Consider the following 22,530-nt stretch of genomic DNA (forward strand, 5'->3'; position numbering starts at 1 on the left):
TGATCAAAAATACGGAGATTATTGATATCAAAACCGATCGCATCGATCCACAGGCTGGGAGCGTCTGTTGCGCAACACTGTTATTTTCCGGTGGGATGTCATCGGAAATGTATTTTCGATGACTTTATTTACAGTTTGCTAATAAACAGTGGTATACGCTTTCAGTTCACAACGAACACATTCAATTGTTTCAGCATCTTGTTTCAACATTTTAGCATGATCAATGATCAACAGTAAAGAATTCAATTGTTTCAGCCATAAGCGGCAGGGGGATTTTACCTTTAGGTAGGCTAGAATTGCGTGGGGGACGACGACGACGCAGATTTATTTATTTATTTCCCCAGATGCTCTAACAATGTCATGATTGACCAATTTATTACCAATCTCGTACACCATTGCTCACGAAAGCAAGATCCTTGACCCAATTACAGCCACTGCATCCTACCTTTTAATTAAAGTATAAGTAGTCTGAGGAAAAGGAACAGTTCTGTTCCCCGGACATTGTTTTGGGATATTTTGGCTGAGATGGCTCTGTTTGTCAAGTCTCAAGTCAGTGTGGAGATTACCCGACGGTGTTGCTGCCCCTCGGCTCCCTCCATCCCGGCTCATGGCTCTTTACAGACGGGCTGATGGTACACAGACAGCAGCCTCTCCGCTGACCGTGTCAGTGTAGTGTTGCTACAGGAGTGTGAATGAACCGTGCGGTCACTGGAACGTAGCCACCGTATTAGCATTTGAATACCTGTTCTGTGAACACCGTAAAGGTGTGTGCCTACGTGACAAAATGACCAGGGGGAGGGGAGCTTCAGCCTTCAGTCAGTGGGTGCTATTTGGCTTACTATTGTGTCAGTGGGTGCTTTAGCCCTCAAGCACTCCCGGAGTTGACACCGCTGATCCGGTCCGTCGCTAAATGTGCTCCGCTGCTATAAATCGCTGGGCAGAGTGAAGATGAGCTGATTGATTGAATACTTCATTAACAGTTTGCATGGATGTGTGTGTGTATGTGGGGGGGTGGGGGGCTCTGACCTTTTACAGGGGCCAGTTGGCCTAGTTCTGAATTTCAGCCACCTGCAAGTGCTATTTTAGGAGAGTATGAAGGATTCACACTTCTTTCTGGCTGCTGGTAGGTATAGCATACAACTTTGAACCTTTGAGCAACCAAACAAGGCATTTAGCACATCAGGTTCGATCTGAAAATGGTAGACACTCCAGATCTCATCAGTCAGTTCCACAGCAATCTCTGCCTCACATAAAGGACTTGGTTATAGTTAGCTGATGGTATAGATCATTTAGAAAGCAGTGAGACAAATTTAGATACAGCTGAAACTAAAGATGGGTTACATTATTTCCCTTGACTTTTCTGAGGGCTCCTATATGCACAGCTCAAATTTGGGTGCAGGCACAGGGTGTAAGACCAGGCAACTTGTAGCGTTGCCAAAAAAAGGAAACGCTTTGCTGAGGCTGCAAGTTAAAGCCGTGCGCGAGCGTCAGTTCCACCAACCAGCTGTTTAAAAACCAGGAAGAGACGCCTGGTCTAGGCGCTTATTTAGCAAGGCAGTGGTCATCTTGGAGGTGTGTCTGGCCTCTGGGGTCATTATCATGTTGGAATACTGCCCTGCGGCCCAGTTTCTGAAGGGAGGGTTTACTTTACATTGTATCAAAGTGTCGTTTCTTCAGTGTTGTCTCATGAAGAGATATAATTAAATATTTGCAGAAATGCGAGGGGTGTACTCACTTTTGTGAGATACATGGAGACAGACATATGGACATACATTATACATAGGGAGTAGGGACACATTACTGGTCCTTGAAGCAGCCCTGCACCACTCAGAAACCAGGAATAGATGCCTGCTGTAGACGTTTTCTTGCAGCCTCTTGACGCGAAGGTGTTCTTTATTTCTGTAAATAAAATCTCCATTAGTTCAAGAGCGGCAGTACTGTAACTTCTTCAACTAAAGTGTTGAGGATTTTAGAGTGGTTGAAATGCAGACAAAGCTAATGCAATGTGGTGTAGCCGTCACTAGGTGTCAGTATAACTGCAGTTCTGTCCTATGTGGCTGGAAGGAAGGCATTTAAACATGTAATCCAAATTCCAATTAGGTTACACATTACAATTATAGTTGAATTCAGTGGATTTCAACCCTTTTCATTTCAAACACTCCTTGGGCTAAATTTTGCCTTATATTGTTTTTTAAGAAAACCACACAATCCTTGTGTCTCTCTTTGCTGACCAACTCTGGTGCCTGACAATAACACATTTTACAAGCAAACACTACAGCACCATTTTTTTTTTTTTTGGTTATACACTTTTACTGCACGATATTATCAGAACTTTTAATCCAAAGTCTAGATGGGTATTGTCTATGCAAAAATGCATTGAATGACATGACGTGGGAACACAATTCATTTTCTATGCACTTTTTCTTGGGTCCCGACACTGTGTGTGTGTGTGTGTGTGTGTGTGTGTGTGTGTGTGTGTGTGTGTGTGTGTGTGTGTGTGTGTGTGTGTGTGTGTGTGTGTGTGTGTGTGTGTGTGTGTGTGTGTGTGTGTGTGTGTGTGTGTGTGTGTGTGTGTGTGTGTGTGTGTGTGAAAGAGAATGTGGGAGGAAACACCTGGTATCCTGACCCCCCCACGCGCACACACACACACACACACGGGTGGGGTGGGTGTGTCAGGTGTCATGCATTTAGAAGAGACAGTAGGAGACAATAGGGCCCCCTGGGGAAATATTAAAAAAAAGGAAATGTAAATAATACTGTGTAGGTCCTATACTGTCATTTTTAAATGGTCATATGTATTTAATTTGTACCAACAACAACACTTTCAACTCCAGTAGTGTTAAATGCCATTCATGAGCCTATAGATCTGTCTGTCTGTGAAATGAAATGAAATGAAATCTATATTTACCCATGGTATCTGGGCTAAGCTCAAGAACTTGTTTCCAGCCAGGCCCTGCTCATAGAACACATTTCATCGTAGTGGTTGATGCCTTGTTCAAGGGCATTTCAGCGGTGGTAATTTTAACGTGTCGGACGGCTGATTCGAACTGGGAACCTTCCGGTATCTAGACCGCGCCGCTATCCGTTCGGCCACCGCTGCCACTGTCTGCCACTGTCTGTCTGTCTGTCTGTCTGTCTGTCTGTCTGTCTGTCTGTCTGTCTGTCTGCGTAGGGTGGAGTTATTGGGGGGGGCCCTAAAAGACCATTCATCCAGAGGCCTTCCCTTCCCTGAGGCAGACAGACAGATGGGGTGTGTCTGACTGAATGGCACACACACACACACACACACACACACACACACCGACAGGCTGTGAGCCACTCTGCTATACATCCAAGGCACCAACACCAACCTGCTCATTATTGTGTTCAGAGTCTTGCTCAAGGGCACTTTGACACGGGATCGAACCAGGAACCTTCCTGTTCCTATAAGCAGCTGCTCTATACCTCCTGAGCCACTGCCTCACCTTAGCTGTCTCTGCGAAGGCGACGCGAATAGGCATTTAGTATGACATATACATACGCCATTTTTGGAAAGAACTCTTCCTACTCCCGGGCTTCTTCCGACTTCTGAGATGATGGCTCTGTTCCATTTAGTGTACAACACTGTACACTCAAACCTTTTAACACATTTAAACCTGAGGCCCATTCTACAAATGTCTTCTAAATCGTGATAGTTTTTTGAAAATGTTTGAGAACGACTGACATAGAAACATCTATGTCAGTCGTTTTCAAACATTTTCATGTCAAGGACCCCCCAAACATATATTTAATTGGCCGCCGACCCGCATCTGAAAATATGTTGTTCCAGGGACCTCCCCCCCCAGAAGCAAAGATTTGAGTTAAAACGTTCACGTTCACAAAGAATATATATTCAAAGATGTGCGCCACATTTTCACGATTTTTCAAAAATAGCAGATCTGCACGCTCTATGAGCTTGTAGATCTATTCTATTTATTTATTTATTTTGCTAAAATAATCTAGAATTTGCCACGGATATATCCCTGTACGGACACATTGATGACCCCTGTACGGACACATTGATGACCCCTGACGCCTGTACGGACACATTGATGACCCCTGACCCCTGTACGGACACATTGATGGACTTGTTACTATGGGACTTAATGGGAGTTTTGCCTCGTGTTCTAGAATCTCTTTAAAGGGATTGGTTTTCTGAGCTTAATTGCACCCCAAAAAACTAAACTTTTAACATTCAGTAGCTTTTCTGTGGGGTTTTCTATTCTGGCTCAAACAGGTGCTCTGAGTTTCCTGCTGTTTGTGATGTAAGAGACAGCAAATCCCATATAAATGATGTCAATGGGATTTGCCAGCAGATGTCACGGTTTTCACTGTTTTGCCTGTTTTCATTGCAGCTCATAAAGACTTCCAAACCCCAGAGAAAGCTCCAGACCACAGAAAATCCACTGAATGTTCAAAGTTCAGGTTTTTTGGATGTAATTAAGGTCATAAAACCGAAAAGAAAAACGAAAAATGAATGTCATGAAACCTTTAGCAGCACTTTGTTGGGTTGTTTTTAAATAGGCTTTATAAATAAAATATTTTTTTTGGTTTCTGTTAAATCTGTTAGTGAGTGTGCTGGGGCCCATATGGGGGGCCTTGGGGAGGTTATCCCACTGCCCAGACCCTACTGTTGAGAAGCACATGTACTGACTGTCACTTTAAACTGTGCGTGGAACGTCTCGCGAGAGTTCCGTCATCTCGCGAGGAGGAGGAGAGGAGGAGGGCAGGCACGCTCTCTCTCCATCACGGGGCCGCGCGCCGCGCGCACACTCTACACACACACACGTTCAATCCCACAACGTCGCACGCCGCGCACGCGCACAGGCACAGCCAGCCCAGCCAGCACGCAGCCCGGGCCAGCCAGCCACCGGGGCAGCCGCTCCTCTCCCATTCTTTTATTTTTATTTTTTGTTTTATTTTCCTCTCTTTTTTTGGAGTCACCTTTTGTCCACTTTTGGTCGAACCTTAGACAACCTAAAGAACAACAAAACAACCGGATTATTATTATTTATTATTCCTGTTTCGGACCTAGAAACAACAACAAGCCGAACCAGGAGAAGAACCAACGGAGTGAACGAACGGACAGACACAAATAGCACTTTTTCCCCCTTCCCTCTGCCGTGATTCCAGAGCTCTGTGTCCGAACCGAACAGAATAAACCGTTACTTTATGGATGTAACGACCTAAAACACAACACATCAAAATAAATTACTTTTAATGGACGTTAAAACCCGTTATTAAACTGGGACGGAAGTTTTTTTTTTAATCAAACTTTTTTTTCTAACAGTCAGTCTGTCACGAGCCCTCCGATATAAATTAATCTCCGTTTAATAGACGCACGCGCACACGCACAGCGTGTATTTTTGTTGGGGTGTGTGTGTGTGTGTTTTTTTTTTTTAGAAATCTAGTGTTGTTTTTGTGTGAACCTAACCGGACATGATGGGAGTGTAAACCCGGAGACACACACACCACGAGACTACACGCACGATTCTTCCACAGTACCGGTAAGACAGACACACACACACACACACACACACAGCTTCGGGATGATGAAAATTCAGTTGAATTTAAATCAGTCTGACGTCATCATGACATTTATAAAGTTGAAACAGGTGCTCGGATTGGCAATGTGCAAATATAGGTGATATGACATCATAGCCATAACATGACGTCATGTCTGTAGGTATAGGTGCATCCTGTTGGCAGAACATAGTTGTATTGTAAACACTGGTAGACTATATGACGTCACATCATAATGTCTAAAACCAGTGGTGTTTAACCAGTGTCCCCAGCTAAATGGTGGAGAGTTGGTAACCAAATGGACCCATTTATATAGATCTTTAACTCTTGAGAGAGTAAAATGTTACGCTCTCAAGAGTTACATTATTGTATAAACATCTGCTTTACTTAATTTACAAGAAGTCTACACAATTAGAAAATGTAGAAGTGTTGTTATTTTGATCAACGTTTGCCTGTTCTCTCCTAAGTAAGTTGAAGAGAGAAAGCAAGAACTCAGTTGAGTTGTTCTGGACTCTTATCCAACGACAATGATGATTGATTGGCTGAGCACCCCATAGCGACGATTTGATTGGCTGAGCACCCCATAGCGATGATTTTATTGGCTGAGCACCCCATAGCGATGATTTTATTGGCTGAGCACCCCATAGCGATGATTTGATTGGCTGAGCACCCCATAGCGATTTGATTGGCTGAGCACCCCATAGCGATGAATTGATTGGCTGAGCAATGTATATGTATTGAGGATAAAAAGTGAGGATGAAATTGAGACCCAAATTGTGATTGTCCGGAATGTGATGATGTATGATGATACGAGCGGCCCTCACACAAGTGTGATTTTTCTTTTTGAGGGGTTCTAGCCACACACTAGCCACACGTCTCAATATTTGCCATTGGACCTTGGTGGTTCCAAAGATGGTTTATGTATGAAGATGGGCCAACTTCATTGGAGCCACTAGAGGCGAAATGGTACACAAAGCCTACAAATGGTCTCCTAAATATAGTAGGCGTGGTTTGCTTCTCCCCGACCTCCACCCTCCCCCCCTGACAACAACACTGTTTCCACACTCAGTCTAGTAGGTGGCGGTAATGCACCATTTAGGTTTGCCGACCGCCATGAAACCCGATAGAAGAAGAAGACAACAACACTGACAAGTCATTTAACAAAGTACATTGAAAACAACTGACAAGGTGTACTTTTGAAATAGTCGTTTTAGTTTCTCGAAGTCCTCCAACCATATAAATTCATGATTTGGATCTATCTCATTAAAAAGTCTCTCCCTAATAGAGTTGTAGAATGGACAATACAAATTTCCTTTAGATCACACAGACTACATAATCTATCCTCCTCAACCGTGCCTACATATCTGCCTGTCTCAATATGCAGACCAAGTATGCCAGCTCTAATTTGGGCACATAAGGATCATTTATAATCGTTTTAAATATGTCCATTCATTTCACATTATAATATTCACATATTATCATCTTAAATATGGGGTCAGAGCCCCCTATGTGTTGTCCGTGAAATTGCAGATGGACAGAGAGAGGCTTCCGGACTCATCTCAAATCTCGCGAGAGTTTGTTGCTGGGATAAAGAAATGTCATTAACAAAGTAGATTTTCTCCTGGTTTGTCTCGCTAAAAGAAGCCATTTTACTATGAATATCTTGTAAATATTGTGTGCCTTGTGATGATTTGGTCCAGTATTTAGTTCAGTGACCATGGAGTTAAGGAATGGTTCAGAAGCTGTGTTCACGTTCACTCTCCCATTGGAAATGAATAGACTCCAACATTCTTCCTGTCTCCTAATAATGTTACCGCCCACCTCACGCAGATACAGGAAGTAAGCAAAGTTGGCCTCTCTTGCTAATTCTCCTCTTGGGTGGTTCCTTCCGGCAGTCTTCCGGGTGCTTCAAAACGCCACTGAGCAACTTCCACTGAAATTAATAGCGGGGGGAGGTGCTAACGCTCCGGTTCGGTCTCTATCCTTTTATTACTCTATGGTCATGTGTCATCCATGGCCAAAAACCAATGGAAGACATCCGGGAGAGGTTCCATATGGGGCTAGTTTTTGAGTGGTGTAAACCACTCCTACAACTGGCTTTGTTAGTGCAGAAAAAATGAGCATGGTTGCTATGTTCACCCTGTTCACCCGGGTGTGATTTCATTACGTCAGACATGATTTCATTACGTCAGACAGGCTATATTACACCACTCAGTTCACACGGGTGTGATTTTTATTACCTAACGCAACGTGTCCAAAACACAAAAGAATTTGTTTATTTACATGTATTTGTTTATTTGAAAAGGATCCCCATTAGCTGATGCCATGGCAGTCAGCTAGTCTACTTTGTAGATTTAGCTTATATACATTTCGGCCATTTGACATTAGCCGATCTACAAGCTCACAATGTTGTGTGTTTGTAATACTGTACACAACACTCGTGGACCGGGGATCTCTTTTTTTTTTTAAGGCCAAGGACCCTTTAGCTGAGAGAGACATGAAGCAGGGACCCCTTAGCCGAGAGACAGATGAAGCAGGGACCCCTTAGCCGAGAGACAGATGAAGCAGGGACCCCTTAGCTGAGAGACAGATGAAGCAGGGACCCCTTAGCTGAGAGACAGATGAAGCAGGGACCCCTTAGCTGAGAGAGACATGAAGCAGGGACCCCTTAGCTGAGAGAGAGATGAAACAGGGACCCCTTAGCTGAGAGAGAGATGAAGCAGGGACCCCTTAGCTGAGAGAGAGATGAAGCAGGGACCCCTTAGCTGAGAGAGACATGAAGCAGGGACCCCTTAGCTGAGAGACAGATGAAGCAGGGACCCCTTAGCCGAGAGACAGATGAAGCAGGGACCCCTTAGCCGAGAGACAGATGAAGCAGGGACCCCTTAGCTGAGAGACAGATGAAGCAGGGACCCCTTAGCTGAGAGACAGATGAAGCAGGGACCCCTTAGCTGAGAGACAGATGAAGCAGGGACCCCTTAGCTGAGAGACAGATGAAGCAGGGACCCCTTAGATGAGAGACAGATGAAGCAGGGACCCCTTAGCTGAGAGACAGATTAAGCAGGGACCCCTTAGCTGAGAGACAGATTAAGCAGGGACCCCTTAGCTGAGAGACCGATGAAGCAGGGACCCCTTAGCTGAGAGACAGATGAAGCAGGGACCCCTTAGCTGAGAGACAGATGAAGCAGGGACCCCTTAGCTGAGAGAGACATGAAGCAGGGACCCCTTAGCTGAGAGAGAGATGAAACAGGGACCCCTTAGCTGAGAGAGAGATGAAGCAGGGACCCCTTAGCTGAGAGAGAGATGAAGCAGGGACCCCTTAGCTGAGAGAGACATGAAGCAGGGACCCCTTAGCTGAGAGACAGATGAAGCAGGGACCCCTTAGCCGAGAGACAGATGAAGCAGGGACCCCTTAGCCGAGAGACAGATGAAGCAGGGACCCCTTAGCCGAGAGACAGATGAAGCAGGGACCCCTTAGCTGAGAGACAGATGAAGCAGGGACCCCTTAGCTGAGAGACAGATGAAGCAGGGACCCCTTAGCTGAGAGACAGATGAAGCAGGGACCCCTTAGATGAGAGACAGATGAAGCAGGGACCCCTTAGCTGAGAGACAGATTAAGCAGGGACCCCTTAGCTGAGAGACAGATTAAGCAGGGACCCCTTAGCTGAGAGACCGATGAAGCAGGGACCCCTTAGCTGAAAGACAGATGAAGCAGGGACCCCTTAGCTGAGAGACAGATGAAGCAGGAGGGCATCAAATCAAGAGAAAGGACTCATACATGTGCATGTTTGGTCCGACGCAGTCCTACAGTCATGAATCCAACACCTAATCTAAACGTAACCTCCCAGGAAGCCACAAGTTAGTTTTTACCTGCCACAGGTTAGTTTTAACCTGCCACGGGTTAGTTTTAACTGTCCACGCATCTCGCGAGCGACGGCGTTGTCGGACTAATTGCCCGTCGGACTGTTGTCTAAACTGTTGCACCCCGACTCCTGCCGGATACAGGACGTGTAGTTAAAAGTGAAATTAGCAGTCGTGTAAAGTAACCCAAGTACATTTGCTTTAAGTACTGTACTGTTCACGTTGTGAATTTGTAGATCGGCTATTTTCAGCATGCAAACAAGTGTAAAATGACTTATACTGGATCTCTTGTCCACTAGTCCCTTCCTAACATTTTAGTCTAGTTTTTATTTGTTGACGAAATTGTCAGTATATTTAGTCTTAGTTTTAGTCACCATAGCTTAGTTTTCATTTAGTTTCCATTTAGTTTTCATCAGTGGAAAAATGTAGTCGACGAACATTTTTCGTTTTTCTTAGTTTTAGTCGATGAAAACAACACTGGAGAAAGAGAGAGATGATGGGAAGCGGAATAGAGTAATAAAAATCACACCCGTGTGAAGTAAGTGGTGCAACTCCGTGTGGGGGTCCCCGGGGCGGGGGGGGGGGAGTTCCAGACCCACAGGAACGCACCCAGGGTGCCGGCCTGATTCCGGCGAGCCGCCCCGTGTCCGAAACGGTTGAGAAATGACAGAGTTACCGTGTGCGTCCCTCTACTGTACCCTCTACTGTACTGTACTGTACTATCACTGACAGCCACCCAGAGACACACATAGTCACTTAAGGAAGTGGTTGCACCACTTAAAAATGAAGCTGATAAATGACTGATGTATGTAGTGTTTACGAAAGAACTGGAGAAACATGTGGAGAGGCCTGTTACTGAACAAACACTCCAGGAGTTCTCTTACTTCACACAGGATAGGAGAAAAAAAACAGAGTCTAAATCTGTGGGGTTTTCAACTCTTTTTCACATCAAGGTCCATTATGTATTGGTCATTTGAGCCATGAACGGACCACCATTTAGCCTCTCAGACACAAGACTCAAGAATATGTTGTTGTCGTTGGATAAGATTTTGTCCACAACTCCATGCTGTATTTATTGATGTTGGTACCTTTTAGAAAGTCAAAAGAGCATCTGCTAAATGCCTAATTTGTAAAGGGAGAGATGCAGATTCAATAATTTAACTCTTGAGAGTGTAAAATGAAACCAAATGGAACCTTATTACTCTGAGAGCATGACCCTTATGGGTCATACCAAAGACTGGGACCCAATGCCTCCCTGTTTGGCACTCAGCATCAAAGGGTTGGATTGGGGGGTCAAATCTACTAATCAAATGATTCTCGAGCGCGGCACGGCTGCAGCTCACCGCTCCTTGGCTGCAGCTCACCGCTCCTTGGCTGCAGCTCACCGCTCCTTGGCTGCGGCTCACCGCTCCAAGAGATGGGTTACGTCGGTAACGTGTGTGACAAATCGTATGACTTTGAACGGGTAACGCACCTAAAGTCAGAGTGCGGTGGTCACATGAAGAGTAAGGCTCATTCATAGTCTGGATTTTCGGTGGTGAGCTGACCACCGGAGCTGAAATAACGTTAAGCGGTGGTGAGTAAAAACAGAGAGAAGGGCTGGGGCGGTGGTGGTGGTTTGCTCTTCACCGCGGCTCGTGACGTCATGTTGTAGTTCGGTGGTCACCTCACCACCGAAAATCCAGACTATGTATGAGCCGTAAGATAATCACAATTATCTTTGCTTAATCGTCAAATCGTATTCGACATTTATTTTCGAAAATTGCAGAAATAGCCGATCTACAAGCTTACATGTCACAAAGTGACGTATTGTAAGCTTGTAGATCTGTGTTGTAAGCTTGTAGATCTGCTATTTCTGCTATTTTGTGCATTTGTTCGAAAGAAAAAATATATAAAATGTGTCTGTGATTTCTTTGTATAATTAAGTTATCTGTCATATCTGCCCCTGTGCAATTTGTGATTATGAAGCCTAAAAGTTGAACAGAAATACAAATAAAAACACAATTAAATCGTTAATCGCAATTATAAACATTAATAACACAGGTATTAATCAGACACGATAAGTCGATCCCAGTGTTGATTTTGACAGCAGATTTTGATTTAGTTTCAGTCGTAGTCTTTTGAATAAAATGTAGTTTTAGTCAAATCTTTGTCATCTGAAATGCTTTAGTGTTAGTTTAGTTTTAGTCGACTAAATTTACAGTTGATTTAGTCGACTAAAATGTATTTAGGCGGTACCTTGATGGCGTCGTAATGGCTGATTTTACACTTGATTGTGACGTGTTGTGAGCTTGTAGATCGGCTATTTTCAGAGCGCACGCAATCAAGCATAAATGACTTGTCTTTTAGTTCTACTGGATCTCTTCTCCACTAGTCCCTCCTTAACACTTTAGTCTAGTTTTTATCTGTTGATGAAATTGTCAATATATTTAGTCATAGTTTTAGTCATCATAGCTTACTTAGTTAGTGCCGCACGATTCTTGCTCAAATGTGAATCTCGATTTTCCTCCACGAGAATTGAGATCACGATTCTAATTCTTTCCATGAATATTAGTATTTGTCTTTTAGTCTGTAGTTGCTGAACATCGCTACATTTAAAATGTGGCACATAGAGCCAACTAGCTGTGGCTTTAAAACAGACATCATAATGCTTGATTTAAAGTCTCTCTCTTGTAGCAAAAACCTAAGAGTAACTGAAATTAATTGGACAACTAGTGCTGTGCCATTCCTAATCAAATTTAGAAATGAGATCGCATGGTGGTGTCTGCATGAACGGAGATTGCGATCTTATTTCTGTTTATATTTGTGCCGCACTATAGCACAGATCAGTTGATTATCTCACACACGTGTCTGGAGAGACAAACCTATCCCAGTTGGCTAGCTGCTTCGCTAACGTAGCCAATGGCAGGCCAGTTGTGTGTGTGTGTGTGTGTGTGTGTGTGTGTGTGTGTGTGTGTGTGTGTGTGTGTGTGTGTGTGTGTGTGTGTGTGTGTGTGTGTGTGTGTGTGTGTGTGTGTGTGTGTGTGTGTGTGTGTGTGTGTGTGTGTGTGTTGTGTGTGTGTGTGTCTAAAGTTAGCATGTCTTGCTAAAGCAGCGCTCGCAAGCTATTCCAGCTATGCGTGTCACTGTGTGTGCGTGTGAGAGAGAGCGAGAGAGAGAGTATTTTTAGCTCAATCATGTTGGGTTGTTGTAATGTTATTGGGCAATGTGTGTTTGTGAGTGGGTGTGTAATAATATGTACCAACTATTTATCACGAGAACACAAAATGAAGCGACACCTATACTCTCTCTCTCTCTGTCTCTCTCTCTCTCTCTCTCTCTCTATATATATATATGTTTCCATTAAGCCTTGGTATTGCGCATTAAAGCTCTTGCGCATAAACTGAACGGAAACACCTTAAAATTATGTTCATCTTTCGCAAAAAACACTTTTGCGCTTGAGAGGGTGGTGGATTCTGGGGCTATGTCGGAAAATTGAAATGGGGAATGGAAAAGGTTTCTAATTGGAAAGCATTGAACTCGCATATATATATATCGCTTTTGAACATTTGGAAAAGAAATGAAACATCACACCTGTGTTAAATTGAGCGGTGCAACTATGCTGTTATATTGTACTGAACTCTAGCGCAAACTCCAGGTCCCCACCCCAACAGTGCCACCCCAGGTCACAGAGCGCTACTGCAACTGTCCGTGCTGAAATGCACACACACACACACACACACACACACACACACACACACACACACACACACACAGTTGCGTATTGGAACAGCTAGGCTACAGGCTTTAGTTCCGACATACTATTGGTCCGACTGTCATTAGACCAACAACAAGCACGGGAGCAGCGCATGTTCGACCCTCATGTCCGACCGTTGTTTCCGCATGTCGGTCCTTTGGTGTGTCTGATCTAGAGTTGTTCCGATACCGATACTGGTATCGGTTACTCGGGCCGATACCACCCTCAAGTACTCGTAAGCGGTCCGATGCTAATAAGTCTGACCCAACACTGCAGCAAATCGCCAGAAACAGCCGATCCACGAGCATAAATGACAAGTGTAGATCGGAGGTCCATTTGCATCTATGAGGAAAAGGGGTATCGACGAGTACTAAAAATGAAGTACTTGAAAAATAAATGGCATCGGGACAACTGTAGTCTGATCTGCGTGTGCATCCCGCTAGGCACAACAATGGGGAGTCAGTGGAGGGTGCAGGGTGGCCAGGGTGGGTGTGTGTGATGATGTGGATACATAAATCCCCCTACACGATAATAATCGTCTGGTGTGAGTGCTGAAAGATCCAATCTGAACCCTCCCGAGTTGATCGTGGGGCGCTCCGATCGTTATCAAACATCGCTACTGTGTGGATGCAGGGGAGGGGGGCACGCACGCACACACACACGCACGCACGCACGCACGGACGGACGGACGGACGGACGGACGGACGGACGGACGGACGGACGGACGTGTGTGATGCCTCTGATTTTTAAAATAGTGCAGTGTGTGCTGTATAAAATAATCTGATGAAAGAATCGTGTAAAGATGATCCTGTAGTGTGTGTTGGTGCTATCCCATTTCAGATCTCGGGTATAGTGCATGGTCTTGCCACCCAGCCCACCCTTACAGGATGCCACTCATTCAGGATCCTAGCAGTGCTGTTTTTGAAGCCTCTGCTGTCTGCAGGCTCAATTCTCCATATGCAGACCGCGGCCATCTTACCATATAAGTTAATGGCAAGGTGCTACCTAGGTGCAACTTCCATTGGCAGCCCATTCATCAAAACAGAAAAGTCCTATGTGATTGTATTAACCCATTTTGACCTGAGATCAGATTCTAAAAATGTCTTCTAAATCCTGACAGTTTTCTGAAAAAGCTATGTTTCTATGTCAGTCGTTCTTGAGCTATGAGCTTGTAGATCTGCTATTTTTCAATAGCTAAAGCATAACATGATGCTAACACCAAAAGGGGTTCCCGCCCAAAATGGGTTAAACAACGTCAAACTCACCAACATTGCAGCTGTACAGAAAGCTTGAATTATCCTCTTTCTATCCTCAGTGTTTGTTTCATAAAAAGATCCACTGTATAAATGTTATGAGCTACTTTGTGTCCTTGCAGATGATTATTTTTCTAAGTGCAGGAGTTTGTAAGTGCTCGTTAGATATCACTCAACTGCCCTGCGTACCACCTGTTTTGAATTAGGCAACAGGACATTGCTTTACTGAAAACGAGTGCCTCCAAACTCTGATGGAAACATGGCCGCGGTCTGCAAATGGTCTATTGCTCTCCCCCGGTGAGTGTGTTGATCATGGAAGTTAGATCGGTGAATGTATTTCTCCTTAAACACCTCGGAACGGACGAGGGGAGACTAGTAACACGGGCAAAATAATATATTCACAGACAATCATCACGTCCATTCACAAAAGTCATCAGGGACCCTCGTCCCTGTGCTTGAAGACGAAACCTAGTATTACTAGTTTAAACCAGGCCCTGTCAAGTCAACACGACAACACCAGTGTTTATTTCGTCGACTAAAACTAAGACGAACATTTTTCGTCGACTACCTTTTTTCACTGACGAAAACTAAATGGAAACTAAATGAAAACTAAGCTAAGATGACTAAAACTAAGACTAAGGTGACCTTCACACCAGAAAGCTTTACTGCGATTAAAACGAATCCTGCTACACATTGTCGGAAAGTGCGCTTCGTTTGGCAGGTGTGAAGCATCATTCGAATCCTAATGCGCATCAAAGAACCGCATTCTACTCCGACCAAAAACGGGGATTTCGCTTCGCTTCCAATGACTCTTGATTACGATTCGGTGCAGGTGGGAATGCAATCCGCAGCAAATAAAGGAAATGAAGCAAACAATGTGGCGGGTGAGGAGCTAAACACAGTTGGAGACGGAGAAGGCATATTTTACGCAGCGCAAAGATGTCCCGTTACCGTGGATAGACATGGTCGATTCGCCCTGGTCGAAATGAGGGGCTACATTTATCAATTGCTTAAGGAAACACATAAAAACACTGCAGTGTAGCCTACAGAATATTCTGTCTGTCTGTCTGTGCGTAAACATTGAGTGCTGTCACTGTGTGGGGACTGGGGAGTAGGGACTTTCATCTCGATAAACATTTTGTGCTGCTGTCTGTTCTCAGTGCACTCAGCACTGTGCCTCCATGCCCAAAAGAACAGTGTGTGGCTGAGAGAGAGAGAGAGAGGTCCAGTCCCCGGCAGCACGACACATGCACATTATGAGTATAATTTCAACACTATAGATTTCACTGTGTAGGCTAGTTTATGAATGGAACACATTGATAAAGGTCCCCCCTGCTGCGTTTCCAATTGCTGCGGATGACAGCACAGTGTGAAGGCAAACCGCAGCAAATTAAATATGCAAGAATCCCAACTTCTCCGCCCATTCGCATCGAGTCTACCAAAGTATTAGGTGAGAATGTGACCTAAATATACTGACAATTTCGTCAACAAATATAAACTAGACTAAAATAGGAGAAAAAATTAGGAGGAAGGGACTAGTGGACAAGAGATCCAGTATAAGTCATTTTACACTTGGTTGCATGCTGAAAATAGCCGATCTACAAGCTCACAACGCGTCGCAGCACGATGCGTTGTGAGCTTGTAGATCGGCTATTTTCAGCAAGTGTAAAAACAATCATTAGGCCTACGATGGGATCAAGGCCCCAACATAAAACTAGACTAACACTAAAACATTCCAGGTGACTAAAATGGGACTGAAACTAAATGAAAACTATTGAAGAGACACTATGACTAAAACTAAAATCAAAATGTGCTGCCAAAAACAACACTGCACAACACACTCCTATTTATTTTACACACAGCCTGATTGAAAGACAGGACAGCCGTAGAGGACTTGCAGCCCAATCGCCAACCAGGCAGTACGTGTATTATAATTTTGTATAGCCTAAAAAGTCAAAAGGTCAAATAAATGTCAAATAATATGCGTCTCACTTTACTGGCAAAATAGTACGTGTCACCTGCTACTACTTATTTCATGAACTTATGTCATTTCTCCCAAGAATCGTATTATATCAGTGCATGGATTTAAATGGGGAATCAATGAATGTCCGCTTCCTATTTTCGCAAAGGCTTGATGGAAAAGCACCTTATGTCTCTCTCTCTCTCTCCTATTTTCTCTACGTTCTCTGTCTTGCTCTCTATACATCAGGTGCTTGTATGTGTCATGTATGTGCTAGTGTGTGTGTGCGTGTGTGTGCTTACGTGCGTGCAGCCTGCAGTCTCTCTACAACATGTGACAAACCATCTCTGTACATAGAAACATCACATACGTGTGTACAGACAGACAGACAGACAGACAGACAGACAGAACCTTTCAAGGCCGACAGACACCAGTGATCAGTGTACGCGTGTGAAACTCAAAGCTATGTTGTTTACCTTTTAACCCTAGAACACTAAACCTTATTTTATCACACCATCACTAAACCTGCGTATATTTTACCCGGTATAATAAAATTCCTTAACTTGTTTCTCGTCAAAATATATTAAATTCCATGTTGAAATATTACATTAGAGTACCTCAAATTGTCATGAACAGAATGCACGAAAAGGCAGAGAAGAAGACAGCCTGAACCCACTCTCTGAACCGGAAGTAGTAATCGTCCATTTCAGATATAATCGCTAATATGCTAACCGGGTCTGACGGGGAGGTCGGATTAATGTTTTATTGAGCTCCTAACATCGTCCTTTACCTCAATCTGAGACCTAAACCTGATAAAGACAGACAACATCGTCCTTTACCTCAATCTGAGACCCAAACCTGATAAAGACAGACAACATCGTCCTTTACCTCAATCTGAGACCTAAACCTGATAAAGACAGACAACATCGTCCTTTACCTCAATCTGAGACCTAAACCTGATAAAGACAGACAACATTGTCCTTTACCTCAATCTGAGACCTAAACCTGATAAAGACAGACAACAACGTCCTTTAACCTCAATCTGAGACCTAAACCTGATAAAGACAGCTCAAGCGTGTGCACAGTTTTTTGGGGATTTTTATTGACGTCACACTATGGGAGCCATCGTTGCCTATAGCGACAGATGCTAAATACACGGAAAATGAAATACTATTAATTAAACATCCTAATAATGAATGTAATGCACAATCTATGTAAAGCGCCTTGGATAAAGGCGCTATATAAATGCACCATTTATCAGGTAGCTAGCTGTTGTTGTCACAAGACTGGGTCGCCCATCTTAGATCATCGGCACCATAATAATCCATTCTATCTGTTTCTTTCAATCGCCTGTATCTCCTATTCCTTGTCCCAGATGGCATTTTTGGTCAAAACAACGTTTCTTTGATGGCATAGAGCCGACACTGTGGAGGCCTCCAGTGCCCCGGTATAGACCCATCTTGTAATCAAGGTACTGCCTATTCCTAAAAAAACAAAACAATAATGGAGCTGGGAACTTCTCCTTTGGTCCACCTATTCTTGGGACATGTGAGAATTGTCCAGTGATATCAGCTGCCCATTGTTGTGGGAGAATGGGATGTTGTTTTTTTACCCTCTATCACTAAACATGGGTGAAATTCACCCGAACACCTGCCTGTAGAAAACGCTACTTCCGTGCTCGACCTCATTGGAGCGACCTCATTGGCCGCTGCAGTTCATTGGAGTGACCTCATTGGCCGCTGCAGTTCATTGGAGCGACCTGTGTCGCAGGGAAGTGTGTGTTCACTGTCTATCTCTACAACAGGTTCTTCTAGTTTTAAAGGAACTTTGTTTGCAAACCAGCTGTTTAAATAATCCGTTAGCGCGTGCGTAGACACGCACACACACGCACGCACGCACGCACGCACGCACGCACACGCACACGCACACACACAGAGAGAGAGTACAGTAAATGTGTATTCAACAGGTTATTCTGTGTGCGCGCATGTGTGTGTGTGAATGCCTGCTGGGTGACGTAAGAGTTTCTGCCCCTATGTCTCTGGAATGTTCTCTGTCTCTCTCTCTCTCTCTCTCTCTCTCTCTCTCTCTCTCTCTCTCTCTCTCTCTCTCTCTCTCTCTCACACACGCCCAGACAAAGGCCTTAGGGACAACAATGCCATAAAAATAGACATTGTGTGTGTGTGTGTGTGTGCGTGTTATCAGAACCATTTTATTACAACAGTAAGATTATCACTGAAGACGTTATGTTTATTATTAACATTAGTAATGCACTGTCTTCACGCATGAGTGCGTACGTGCGTGCGTGCGTGCGACCGTGCGTGCGTTCTTGCGTGCGTGTGAGTGTGTGAGAGAGAGAGAGAGAGCGAGAGAGATGGAATGTCAGTGTCAGTCTTTATTACAGGACATTGATGCCTAAATTACAGAGCAGGTTTTCTGTCTGTCTGTCTCTCTGTCTGTCTCAATTCAAATCAAAAGGAGCTTTATTGGCACGAGAAAACATACGCTCAACGTTGCAAGAGTCAAATAACACCGATCAAAATGCCGGAGAATAAAATAAATGTGTTGCAACTATCTTACTAAACGTGTTCTTAATCTCTCTCCTCTCTCTCTCTCTCTCTCTCTCTCTCTCTGAGTAAATCAACCAGCTCACTTATCATGTTCTTAATAGAGCTCCTAAGTCTGACGTCAATAACAAAAATAAACAAATCATCCCGGGCCGTTTCACTCATATGGATATGAAGAATCGACTGACTGCAGAGAGAAAACGCTAATGTTACTGCTCAGTGCTGCCGAATTAGTAAAAGATTCGTGTTTCTTGTGTCAAATAGATGAACAGTCTTGGTGAGACGTAGGAGGACCCTAGGCAGGAGGCAAACCATAGTCCTAGAGACCTCTCAGCGCCATGCTATCCCCCAAGAACAGAGAGAGCTTCCTGTTCGCTCTGGCAGGAGAGAAAGGACAGTGGCGGGCAGGTCCGCGGGGGGGTGCCCTGGGCGCGGCGGTCACTGGGGTGTGGTCAGCGCTGGTTTGCTGCACCTGGCCGGCATGGCTTCTATGTTGGTCAGGTGTGGCCCTCCCCGTGGTGCTGGTTGCGCCTCGGTGATGGCTGCGCACGGGGCGCCCCCTCCGTGGACTTGTCTATAGCTGTAAGCCTGGAGGAGAGGGGCAGTGACTTGGCCGACTTAACTATGTTAAGAAGACGTTTCCATCTGCACCATTCATTCCATCTCTATGGAGAACTGTCTTATTTTGAAAGGCATTTAACTCGGAAACGGATAATCAGGAAGTGAATAATCGCTATGCGGCCCCGCTATTGTTAATTAAATTCACCCAAAACATACATTTTGTAACCTGGCGATCATGTCGTTTAGAGAAATGAGCCGCACAAAATATCCAATATTCCAAATAAAAGATGAATTGAACAATTTCACCATGAATTAAATGTGTTAAATGTCCGTGATACGATATCACGATATACGATAATGGTAGTGATTATGGTCCTCACCCCTGCTTAGATTAGATTCAGGTGTAATCAATGTTACTGTTCTCAGCCAGCTGATACCTGATCAATAACTGATCTATGATCACTGTCTGTCTGTCTGTCTGTCTGTCTGTCTGTCTGTCTGTCTGTCTGTCTGTCTGTCTGTCTGTGTCACTTGTCCTAGCCTCGTCCACCTTATGGTCGAGGCTGTTAAAGACGTCTCATACAAATAAGGCTCAACTTATGTACACATATTCTACTGTTCGATGGATGCTAGGGTCTTAGCTTAGTTTGGATCCTAGATGACTGTTTATATATTGTAATTCTACTGTTAGATATGCATGATATGTTCTTGGTTATGATCCTTGATGACTATTTCTATGTATTTGATGTATTACCATGGTGTTGTTCTTGCTTACTGTAAAGTCACTCTGGATTAAGAGCATCTGATAAATTGTAATTGTAAATTGTCTGTCTGCTATTATTAATAACAAATGTCTGCCTGTCTTTTGATTGGGCTGACATGCTGATCGACTCACTCTGGTGCATTCATATTGGCTGTGTATGTGTGTTGCAGGTGCGTTGGGGCGGGGCTAAGCCATGTCGGGGGCGTCGGTCAAGGTGGCGGTGCGGGTGAGACCGTTCAACTCCAGAGAGACCACGCGCAATGCAGGCTGTGTGATCAGCATGCAGGGAAACACCACATGTATGTCTATGTGCACGCACGCTCGCAGCCATGCACGCACACAGACGCACACACACACACACACACACACACACACACACACATGCACATCATCATCATAATTTTTCGACCGGGGTCGATATTATGGAATTCACAATGCCACGCCAGACTTCCCGGTCCTTCATTGCCATCCCCAGTTCCTGCTGCTTACTGACGCATGTGTCCCTATAGCGATGACATCAGGGAACGACAGTTTTCTATACCTCTGGTCTGCTTTGAGGCAGGACTCCAGAGAAGAAGGGAAGATATAACCTCATTGTCAGCTCTGTAGCAGTGGCCGACAAACTGTGTTCTTCTGGATCGGACTAGTGAAGAAACACGGGGAAGGTTTCCGTATATTAGATTAGTCGATGGGTGTGAGTGCCATCCAACCGTATCTCTAATTTCTGTGAAAGTGTCCATGTCTCGGAGCTATAGAGTAGAATCGGCTCAATGGTCGTCCTAAATATAACACGCACACACACCCAGGGAGGTCAGGTCATAAAGGCCAGAGGCCATCTTGGGGTCATAAAGGTTTCAAAGGGTTCAACTCCCAGCCCGCCCAGTAATAGGAAGGGTCTTATAGTGCCTCTGAGCAAGGCATTTAACCCTTAAAACGCAGAATCTTCCTCAACTGGTCTGTCAGATCTAGTGGTCAACAGGTCTGTCGCAATGATTATTACATCATAATCAACTGGTCTGTCAGATCTAGTGGTCAACAGGTCTGTCGCAATGATTATTACATCATAATCAACTGGTCTGTCAGATCTAGTGGTCAACAGGTCTGTCACAATGATTACACAATACATCATGATTATTATAGATCAGATCATACATAGATTATATTATTAGATTATAGATTATAGGCCGTTTTGAATCCCCCTGATGATTGTTGTTTGGTGTAACAGTTGTGTATGTTGTGCAAATTGAATTTGTGCCGAGTTGTTCTGAACCTGGCCGTCATCAGCACAATGAGCGCATCTGCATTAAATCTTTCTTAATTGAGCGCGTGGCCGTGCAGGCGTGGAAAGTGCGCACACCAAGAATTATAGGATCTACAAGCTCACAATGCGTCGCAGTGGACACATTGTGAGCTAGTAGAGCGGCTATTTTGGGTGTGCGGTACCGCCGCCGCTCAACAAAGTCGAAGTATACACTATCTAAACTAAAATGAGAACATGACATTCATTGATTTCGACTCGAGTGGAGAGGCTGCTACACTGCAGAGTGCACATCACAACCCAAACGAGTGAAGTGAACCGTTCCGAAACAGATAGGCCCATGTCACGTATGTGTAGACCTATGCGTTTTATATGTTCAGTCGATCTCTCTCTCTCTCTCTCTCTCTCTCTCTCTCTCTCTCTCTCTCAAACAAACAAACAAACAAACAAAACATTATTGATAATGTCTTGACTCTTATCATGGCTCTGAAACAATATGACAGTCATGTTTCGTCATGCTTAATCTCAATGAACACGTCGTATAGGATGAGGAAATGCATTATTCTCGTAGCCTATACGCCACGTCACGCATTATCCACAGTTTCTCAGTAGGTCCGCAATTAACCTATTCAAGCTTCGCCCTCCTCTCCGCACCAATACAATTCATCTGGTGACTGGTGGCCACCGCAGACTGTAGTATAGGCTGATATTATTATTTATATTGGATTGCTCGCTGGCGACGTGGTGAGTTAGTAACCCTGACACCACCGTTTTGGGAACCCCTGCTCTATTAACTCATTCTGTACGGGAACCCCTTTTGGTGTTTTAAGCATTATGTTGTACTTTAGCTATTGAAAAATAGCTATGCGCTATGAGCTTGTATTTCTGCTTTTTTTGAAAAATCGTGAAAATGTGGCACAAATCTTTGAATATATATTATTTCGGAGCGAACGATTTTAACTCAAATATTATATTCTGGGAAGTCCCTGGAACAACACACTTTCAGATGGGGGTCGGCGGCCAAAGACAGATA

At 44.3% G+C, this 22,530-nt stretch overlaps 1 protein-coding gene and 1 long non-coding RNA gene across 3 annotated transcripts in view; one reads left to right on the forward strand and one right to left on the reverse strand.

Moving 5' to 3' along the window:
• The window catches only part of LOC306914596, a 65,788-nt gene that overhangs the window by 30,682 nt on the left and 12,576 nt on the right, over positions 1–22,530 (reverse strand). The window lies entirely within an intron of this gene.
• Positions 4,887–22,530, forward strand: part of LOC306914577 (kinesin-like protein KIF1C) — a 53,465-nt gene continuing 35,821 nt past the window's right edge. For both annotated transcript variants that reach the window (XM_079491679.1, XM_079491680.1), the window contains exons 1-2: positions 4,887–5,525; positions 20,410–20,538. In XM_079491679.1, coding sequence (XP_079347805.1) covers positions 20,433–20,538 — 106 coding nt within the window. In that variant the 5' untranslated portion in view covers positions 4,887–5,525; positions 20,410–20,432. The remainder of the gene's footprint in view (positions 5,526–20,409; positions 20,539–22,530) is intronic.

Source organism: Electrona antarctica, assembly GCF_951216825.1.
Source record: "Electrona antarctica genome assembly, chromosome: 21".
Taxonomy (NCBI): Eukaryota; Metazoa; Chordata; class Actinopteri; order Myctophiformes; family Myctophidae; genus Electrona; species Electrona antarctica.